The sequence below is a fragment of the Lipotes vexillifer genome, unplaced genomic scaffold (assembly GCF_000442215.2).
Source record: "Lipotes vexillifer unplaced genomic scaffold, Lipotes_vexillifer_v1.1 scaffold12, whole genome shotgun sequence".
NCBI lineage: Eukaryota > Metazoa > Chordata > Mammalia > Artiodactyla > Lipotidae > Lipotes > Lipotes vexillifer.
In genome coordinates, this window is record NW_006796716.1 from 5,280,631 (window position 1) to 5,290,995 (window position 10,365).

The 10,365-nt window shown below is 42.9% G+C and overlaps 1 protein-coding gene across 1 annotated transcript; it reads right to left on the minus strand.

Moving 5' to 3' along the window:
- Positions 1-1,031: 1,031 nt before the first annotated feature.
- On the minus strand, positions 1,032-10,087 carry LOC103091441 (zinc finger protein with KRAB and SCAN domains 5; the record flags this gene model as incomplete). The annotated part of the gene is made up of 4 exons (XM_007468907.1): positions 1,032-2,158; positions 4,998-5,606; positions 9,597-9,732; positions 10,005-10,087. Coding segments are annotated over 4 exons (1,955 nt in total), but the record flags the coding sequence as incomplete, so codon positions are not given.
- Positions 10,088-10,365: the final 278 nt, after the last annotated feature.

A 10,365-nucleotide genomic window follows, 5' to 3' on the forward strand; every position in this document is an offset into this window, starting at 1 on the left:
GACCAGGACCTCCCTGCATCTACTAATGTTTACTTTCAAATCCAGCTGCAACTCAAGTTGAAACTCCTTCTCTATGCCATTATCCTATGGGGGAGATCTATCTCCCGGGCAACTGGGAGTTGGTACATCTACTGCTTGGACAATTCTTGATTCAACTTGGTCCAATTCCTTCTATAGATATAGCAGCCCTCATTCTTGTGGGTAACAGAATAACCAGTCCACAGTCTGGCCCGTCTTCTCTTCTCTATTCCCCTTAGGTCCCGCTCCCCTCTCCCCAGGCTGTGACTGACCAACACAGTTTCTCCTGAATTTACAAACTTAACTTCTCTTTCTACTAGCTAACCATGATGCCAGGAGAATCAAGACAAAACAAAAGGGTAGAGTGTGTTTCATGGAGAAGTTGTAGCTTGAATAAGGCAGCGAGAACACATACCATCCAGCCTCTGAACCTCAATTTTGCCAAAATAGAAATACCTTAAGTCAACTTCTTTTGAAAAGGTTTAATACTCAAGATGAGAACGTCGCCTGGAGCATTCCAGTGGCTGGCATCACCACGTCTAGAAAAGGTTCATTGCTGAGGTACCAAAACCAAGATCATGCTGAAGGGTTCTGTCTTTCACTGTGCTCTTCCCTGAATAGATAGGCTGTCAAACAAGGCAGAAACTACAAATGAAGCTTATTCCTACTGCATTTGTGAGGCTTTTCCCACTGTCAATGTTCTGAGTCACATGAAGAATGAGTGCCATCTGAAGGCTTCCCTTCGTCCACTGTATCCTTAGGTTCTCTCCTGTCTAGACTCTCAAGCTTGAATATGCAAACGAACGCATTTCTCAGTGGAAAAGCAGCTATCTATCTGCCGTGGATGCTCCAGTGTCCTAAGTTCTAACTGAAGGATCTCAACAGATCCATAGGTTTGATGGTTAAGTTGGAGGAGATGCTTGAAGTTGGTATTACATTCGTTATAGGAGTAGGGTTTGTCTTCAGGAAGGCTTCTCTAAAATCGTGTAAGAGCTGTTCTACAATAGAAACCTCTAGACACTTAAGGTATTTATGGGATCTGTCCTCTCATGACTTCTCAGATGTTTAAAGAGGCTACAACTCCAACTGAAACTCATTCCGCATTCTTTACATTGAAAGGGTTTCTCACCAGTATGGATCCTCTGATGTTGATTAAGATGTGCCTTCAGAGCAAAGCCTCTGCCACATTCGTTACATTGATGGGCTTTCAGGTTGGAATAGCTTTTTGGATGTTGTTTTGTGTGGGAACACTGGCCAACGCCTTCTCTACACATATCCCATTTATAGGTTTTCTCTGCAGTATGAGTTCTGTAATGCTGAATGAGCTCTGAACTGTAATGAAAGGCTTTGCCACACACATCACACTTATAAGGCTGCTCTTGCAACTCAACCTTCTTATCCTCAATCACCGTTAAGTTCCAGCTGTATGCTTCCCCGCGGATGCTATTTTGTTCATTTTTCTGGCCCATGTGGAGCACCTGGTGTTCAATGAGGCTAACATACTGAAAAAAGATTTCTCCACATTCATGACACCGATGGGATTTCTCTCTCGAGTGGAGCCTGAGATGCCCAGCAAGGTGTGAACGTCTCCCAAAGCCTTTCCCGCACTCATTACACTTAAAGGGCCTCTCCCCACTGTGCACACTCTGGTGCTGAACAAGGTGGGACCTCACTCTAAATGCTTTCCCACACAAGGGACAGGTGTAGGGCTTCTCCCCAGTGTGGACCCGCTGATGCTGAGTTAGGTGTACACGCTGATTGTAGCTTTTCCCACACTCGTCACACCTAAATGGTTTCTCCCCGGTGTGTATTCGCTGATGCTGGATAAGATGTGCACTCTGAATAAAGCTTTTCCCACATTCGTTACATTTATGCGGTCTCTCTCCGGTGGAGGACTTTTTGTGGACATACGTGACTTCGCTGAAATTCATCCTCTTTGAAGAGGGTTGTCCTAGGATCTCTTTCATGGGAATTCCCTGCTTTCTATCCAATTTACCCTGGTGTTCATGGCCTTCTCCCAAATCTTGAACCTGAGAAACATTTCTTGGGATTATTCCTGTTGGTTCCATGTCTGCTTCTGAAAATTCTGAAATTTTCTTCTTAACATTCAATTTTGTATTCTTACTTCTTTTATCATTGCCTGAAAAGATAAAGAGGAAACACAAATGTTATCAGTTCTTTTACAGAAGAAAAATAAACTATCAGGCAAAAGAGGATAATCAAATGAAACTACGATGTAATAGGAGTGACAAAGGCGGGGTGATGGGTGCATGGACGTGCTTGATGCTAACAGAAAAGAACCTTTCGGTGTCTGTCCAGTGAAAACAACAAAATGAAGAGAAAGCTTACTCGGGAGGGTGGTGAGAACGATTGAGGTTAGGCAATCACAGGGGAAAGCCACTTTTATTGCATAGGAAAGAGAGAAGGGAATTCTGAAATGGGAGAGTAGGTAGGAAATGTGGAGTCAGGGAGACAGAATGAGACAGAACAAAGATACACAAGTGGGGAGTTCCCTGGCAGTCCAGTGGTTAGGACTCCGTGACTTCATTGCCGTGGGCCCAGGTTCAATCCCCTGTTCGGGGAACTAAGATCCTGCAAGCTGCGTGGCAGCAGCCAAAAAACAATTTTTTAATAAAAAAATAAATTAAAAAAATGAAGATACACAAGTGAAGAGTGAGAACTGATGAAAACTAGAAGCAAGGAGTATGAAGAGGATACGGAGTTGGAAGGATACCCGACTAGGAGCCAGGAAAAAAGAGAAATGAGCCAGTAGAAAATATTGTCAATACGATGGGTGACACATCAACCTCTGCTCTATGCCCTTAGCCAACACCCCAGCTTCCTTTTCCCTCCCAGGGCACCCGACACTTCTTTGGGAATGCTCCTCCCATCAGACAGACAGCTCCACGAGGGCACGAACAGTGTCTGTTCTGCTTACTGCTGAATCCCAAGCACCTAGCACTGGAGGCACTCAATAAATACAGCTGGATGAGCACACGAAGTATCCCTCCTTCGATCAAAAAAATGGGGGAAGTATCAACTAGGAAACTAGGCCAAAGAACAATTACAGGGAAGATATAAAAGATCCTATTTTAAAGCAGTTGCTTCCCAGGTTCGGAGTGCTATTGGATGGCTTTCCCCCAAGAGGCAGTCACCAAGGAGAATGGGATCAAACTGGCTGAGGAGACAGCTGAGCTCGACCCAGACCATAAAGACACCATGAGCTTCATAAGCTTCTATTCCATGTTGGAATAGGTGACAGCAGCTGTTAATGTGAATGACAAGTAGCTGGGCTTGGGGACACCAAAGGCATAATTTAAAAATAAACACTTTGGCCAGTCTTCGAGTTTTCTGAAGAATATTAATAAAAGCCTTTAAGTTCACAGCACAGTTAACAGTGATCTTATCCTTACAGAAGTCATGTGAGCAGATTAAAAAAATAAGTACAAGCAGGAAAATTATTCAGCCTGATTCATAACTAAATTACTGAAAATGAATACAGCAAAGAATTCTCTTCTGCTTACACAATTTGCTAAAAAAAAAAAAAAGTTTGATAGTCCTGGAAGAAATTTAGTACAACTGATACTCTCATATGTGGTATAATTGTTTTAAAAAGCAATTTGGCCATATGTATCAAGAACCATAAAAATGTCCTTGACCTTTCATCCACTAGTCCCACTTTTGGGCATCTATTATAAGGAAATATTCCCAAGTATAAAACAAGGCATAAGCACAGTTATCAGGACAAAAGAGAAAAAAAATTAGAATTTCACCTGGGGAACAGTTGTGTAGACCATGATGTTTCTACACAATGCCAGGTTGTCAAAAATAACAAACAGGAGGGCCAAGCAACGCTGGAAAATGTGTGTGTCTAATATTTGATTGTACCCTATGAGTAGCCCTATATAAAAAAGGCTTATGGAAAAAAAAAAAGGAGGCATACTAAGTAATAACAGTTCTACTAGTTAGGATGGTGGGATTATGGGTGATTTTTTTCCCCTCCCACTTTCTTTCCCCCAAACTTCCTGTACAGTTGACCCTTAAACAACACGGGTTTGAACTGCAAAGGTCCGCTCATATGCAGATATTTTTCAATAAATATGTACTACAGTCCTACACAACCCACAGTTGGTTGAATCCGAGGATGCGGAACAGCAATACGGAAGGCTGACTGCAAAGTTACGTGTGGATTTTGGACTGCGAAGGGGTCAGCACCCCTAATCCCTCTGCTCTTCAAGGGTCAACCATACTATTATTACTTTAGCATTTTAAAGTAAGTGAAATAACTAAATTGGGAAAAGGGGGAAGAGGGAAGAAGCACGTTAAGAGAGCCAAAGTCCTCACTTATGAAATAGAAAGTCAACAGATAATGTCTAAAATTCATGGGTCAGGCAACAGCCGTATTATTTTAAAATGTGGAATTATCAGAAGAAACAGGTAAGATTGCCGAGAGCAGCACCTCTGGGGAAAGAGAAGTGGGGATGGTGGGGAGGGCATAGAGTTTTGCCAATTAATCTGACAATTAATTAAAGTACAACTGATACAGACATAGAGAACAGGCTGGTGGTTGCCAAGGTGGAGGGGGGTGGGGGAAGGAAGGACTGGGAGGTTGGGATCAGCAGATGCAAACTATTATGTAGAGAACGGATAAACGACAAGGGCCTACTGTAGAGCACAGAGAATTATATTCAATTTCCTATGATAAACCATAATGGAAAAGAATATCAAAAAGTATATATATGTATAACTGAATCTCAGCTGTACAGCAGTAATTAACACAACACTGTAAATCAATTATCTTCAGTAAAAAAATAAAAATTTAAAAAACCCCACAAAGTACGTGATAATAAAATAGACGGTAACTCTTTGTCCCTTCCTGCTACTGCTGCCAGGATCACCACCCATCTGTCCGATAGTTCTAAGCTGATAAGGCAATTTCTGCCTCGTTTATGCTCCGAAGACAAACTGCTCACACCTACATCTTTGGGATTTCTCTCTGAAGTGGCGCTTGAGGTGCTCGATCAGGTGGGAGTGGCGCCCGAAGCTCTTCCCGCACTCGGGGCAGCCGTAGGGCCTCTCCCCGCTGTGCACGCTGTGATGCTGGACCAGGTGTGAGCTGACACGGAAGGCCTTCCCGCACACCTGGCACTTGTAAGGCTTCTCGCCGGTGTGCACACGCTGGTGCTGGGTGAGGTGCACGCGCTGGTTATAGCTTTTCCCACACTCCCCGCACTTAAACGGTTTCTCTCCCGTGTGGATTCGCCGGTGCTGGATGAAGTTGGAGGCCTGAAGGAAAAATTTCCCGCAGTCGTTACATCGGTGCCCTCTCTCGCCATTGGTGTTTGGCTTCCGGTTCACGTCTGTGATGGCACCGAGATCTCTTTTCTGGGAAGGGGTCTGCCTTGATTTCCCCATGGGGGCGTTGACCTGCCACCTTTCTACCACGCTGTGAGGGTCGCTAACTCCTCCAAACTCTTGACTCGGGGGGACATTTCTTTCAGGGCTTCCTGAGGTCATCCATGGCGATGCGGCTTCATCAGAAATCTGCTTTACTATCAGTTCCACATTGTCGTTCCTGGACTCGTAATCTGAGATAATAGAGGGAAAATGGAAACAGTAGCTTATTCCCCGCATTCAGAAATAGCAGATAATTACATGAAACCAACACGTGCAAGCAAGGCGTGACTTTGTAAAGCCATCTGCAAAATGACTTCACAATACAGGGATGGGATGAAGAACACTGAAGCAGGAAACTGAGGCAGGTTAGGGAAGACAGAGCCGGCAAGAATGGTTCAAGGGGATGCGACTGGGAAAGCAGTCATTCCATTTAATGACAATCACATCCTCTGGGTACAGTACATCCGTACAGTACCTGTTTGGGAACACCTGTGCCATGACAACTGTTCTCAGTAAAATCTGATACTGGGTGATGCAGCTAACCCAGTCCTCACCTTCCTCTTCTTGTTTATTCAGAGCCTGGAGAAGAAAGAGGATCTTTCTAGCTTTTTCAATCCCCAAAGAATCTCAGTTTGGTGTGAATTAGTCTAAAGGGGAAAAGGCGTTCTTTCTGTACCCAGAGAAGTTCTACAACTGTCGAGAGCTAGCCCACCACTCAGTGGTCATTGATGAACAGAGACATTTAAGAGGCTGCAATCGGTTCCCTGTGTAACTGCATCAGCAGCATGTATTTCACTCAAAACACTGACATTTAATATCGTTTGCAAGGACAAACCTTCAGTAGTTAACAAAAAATAGGGAATGCTTTTGAAAGGATAGATAGATCATGGCCTACTGAGAACTTTCCAGTAAGGCTGTTTTGTAGAAAGAAAAGTAGTTTTCAAACATTACCTAAAAATGGTATTAAGCACTAATGTTTGCAGAGTGTGTACTATGGACCAGGCACTATGCCTTCAAGTGCTTTTCAGTTTTATGGCATTTAATCCTTACAATGACCCTTTGAGGGAGATACTATTACTATCCTTTTTTGATATAGCGAGAAGTTGTAATTCTTGTACCATGAAGGCAACTTTAAATTTATTTTCTAACTATTTTTACTTAATTCTCTTACTAAAAAGACATTTTAAGAGTGAAAACAAACATATAAACAAAAGAACTCTATCACAAAACCAAACTTTTTAGATGTTTTTTCCTCCTGCATTTAACTAGGCAAGTAATCTCAGCTATCACAATATTTCTTTTTCTTTTATTCTCATTTACTTATGTCCACACATTTTATTCTTATTAGAGCTCTCTCCCGTTCAGCAAGGCAAATAAGCTCATGGCTTTCTTTTTCCAGGGGTGAATTTGAAAAAAATCAGATGAGCTCCATGTATCTCTTTGGGACTATTCACAATCGCCCATTTCCAGAGAAGGTGATGATACAGGTTGAGATACCAGTTGGCTTACAGGTTTTTTTTTTCCTCTTTCCCCTCCCCTTCTCTGAGTCCATGAGGAGCTTTCAGTTGATTCTCCTGATTTATTTGTATGTTTGACAGAGAGCTGTGTTCCTTGTTCAACACTATGCCCGGCTGCTTAGTAATGCATTGGGGGCGGGGGGGTGAGGAGGGAGTTGGTTCCAAAACACCCAATCAGCAGATTCGGTGCTTTACAAATTCACGCTTTTCAACCTCACTGGTACTCCACACTGGTATCCTACATTTCTAAGGCTGGCTAGTTTCCCACTCATTCTTCTCAGCAGCTACATCAAAACGTCTTCATCGTGATCTCCAAGATAGATCACTGTATTTAAAAATAAAAGAGTGTTTTGGCACAAACTTGTCTACACACAGACTGTGTCTAGAGATGCAATCAGGAAGCTTAACTAACCGTCACTGCCTCTGTGCAGGAAACTGAGGGACTGAGGGTCGGGAGACTCACTTCTCACTTTAAACCCACTTAAACTATTCGGATAATTTTTACCATGTGCGTGCGAACCAAAGTCCTCGCTGCACTCAAACCTCTGCTCCACCACCCACTCCATCACTTGCTCACTTGCAACAGGTGACTCTTTCTCCTATTTCAGGGAGAGTCTAAACTATCCAGTCAAGACCTCCTTGGACATCCTACAACCACAAGTGTCAGCTTGCTGGCAGCCTGATTCTCCCGTCCTCCCCTTGCCTCACAGCAGAAGAGCTGACCCTCCCCCTCACCAAGGTCAATCTTTCCTCCCGAAGGGGCCTCACCAGGCCATTCTGTTTTCCAGGGACCTCCCTGCACCAATTATCTGCTCTTCCTCACTCTAGCATTTCATACTCACTCCCCACCAGCCCTCGCCCAGTGACATTTCAGTGTGCTTAAAACTTCTCCCGTTAACAAAGACAACATACAAAAACCACCCATCCATCTACACCAGGTACGCTGTCGGTGACCAGCCCTCTTTTGCTTCGCCTTCACAGACAATGTTCTTGAAAGTTTATCTACAATAGCTTTCTCAAATTCTCTCCTGTGCAATCTTCCAAGAAACTGTCTCTTGTTCTCCAACTTCCCAGCCACTCCATTGAAACGGCTGTCTCCACGATTCATTCACTAATTTTTAAAAATCTCACTTCTAAATTTGATGGACACTTTAAAAATCGTGACCATCTCTGATGCTGTTAGGAACCCACAGGATGAAAATTCTCAAATGTGGTCTTCCCAGAGAAGCTGAAGAGGCAGAAACCACTGAACATGTTCTTAGTGCAGAAGAGTTTACTCAAGTTGTCAAGATATTTTAAGAAAAAGATGAATAACGAGAAAAAAAAAATCAGGACTTCCCTGGCGGTCCAGTGGTTAAGACTCCACGCTTGCACGGCAGCGGGCGCGGGTTTGATCCCTGGGCTGGGAAGTTCTACATGCCGCGCAGTGCGGCCAAAAAAAAAAAAAATCAGAAAGTAACAATTCAAAACCCCTTGGAGAATATGGTACAGAAAAACTGCGGCTCTGCAACTCTGAAACCCATTAAATACCTATAAAGTAATAATCAACTCAAATCAGACAAGAAAGGTATTTGAAATTAATTTTAAAAGAAAATGAAAAAAATTTGCATTAAATATGATAATACTTATACTACATAAATAATTCCTTGAGACCACCACTAAGATCCCAATAGATAAATAAGCAGAGGGCATATGCAAATAAATCAAAGGAAACACAAATATGTATCAACAGTAATAAAGGAAATGGAAAATTTGAGAGAGAAGTCAATTTTACTTTTTAAACAAAAGCCTGTGAGTGAACTAAACCCTTAACGATACAAACTGAGATAATATTTTTCAAAAGAAATTTGGCATTATAGTATATGTATTCCATCTAAAGTCTACTTGACAGTGATTGATAGTGTGCTTGATAGTGTGCTTGATAGTGATTCTTCCAAAAGAATTCACTCAAAAGAAGATAAAATTCGTAAGCTTCAAGATGTCTGCCACAGTGCTGAGATTTTTTACAATTGCTCCAGGCAGCAAAATCAAATATTAGTTTCCAAGATCATAACTTAGAAATAGGTTCAAAATCTTATCTGGGGTGCAAAATTCAAGAAGGGATAAGATGTGTAAAATGCAGATGCCAAGGCAAACGTCATAAAACAAGTACCGGTGATGTGAGAATGGTAACAGAGTGAACAAGTTGCCACCCATGCATGAGAGGAAAGGAAAAGAATGAATGCTACTGAGACACTGTAATCACTACTTCAAGGACCGGTTATTCAGCAAGGTCTGAGATGCTTTCACAAATGAGAATTAGTCAGTTAACAATGATTCAGTTTGTCAAGGAACAGAGTACAATCACTACTACAACTCTGTTAAGATCCAATCCTGTTAGTCTTGAGCTAAATATAACATTTGCTGGATTACAAATACTATCCCCAAAGCATTATCAGTCCTCAATCTTACTCTTATTATGATGAAGATAATCAGAGTAAGCTGAATAAGAAAAAAAGAAAGAAAGAAAAAAAAAAGAGTGAAGGGTGATTTACTCTTTCACAGACAAAAAAAATACGCAAAGTCACAGTGATTAAAACATACATGCTTTTACAGGATGTGCTATAAATATTCTTAATAACAAAATGAAGATGTCCTAATCCATGCAGACGAAATCATTCTTACCCATGGAAGTAATACTCCCATAATTCTCCTTCCTGTCATCCCTATAGAGGGACTTCTGGGACTGGTCCAAATGTCCCCATTCCTCCAGGATGAAGGATACAGCCACGTCAGCCACATCTTCAATTTTCACCAACTTCTGAAACACGAGATCTCCACTAAATTCCCATTCCCTAGGTTCAAATTTGGAGCGAGGGGAGGAACTGGGAGCCTTAAGGAAAGAAAAAGGGGAGGGACTTGCTTCACAGAGGATGGGGGAGCAGAACAGAAAAAGACAGAAAAGCACAAACCCAAGATGGGCCCGGTCTCTGGTTAAAGAGACAGAACCCTGATAAAGACTCAGGCTTAAGGCAGCTACTTGTCCAAAATCAGACGTGGGTCCTCAATGTGGGCACAGGGACACCGGCTCACCTGGGACCCAGCTGAGAGAAGTGAGGCTGTCAGCTCCTGGCTGTCCTTCAGGGGAAGGGAGGGAACTTGGAGAGCAGGAAGGGCTGAGGGGGGGAGAAAAAGAGGTGTCAGTGAGAATCCCTCTACCCAGTTCCAATTGCCATCATGTTCCGCTTTTGCTCAAGAATCCACAATGGCACCCTGTGGCATCAAGACCAAATTCTTCTGCTCAGCCTTCAAGACACTCTACATTCTGGGCCCCCCACACCTACCCTATACTCACCCTTCCCCTGAAAAAAACTAGACTCCCTGTGTTGGTCAGGCTAATCCTGCTGCTGACTGGGGATGGTACCATTCCCCCATAAAGGATGCTCTCTGCTCT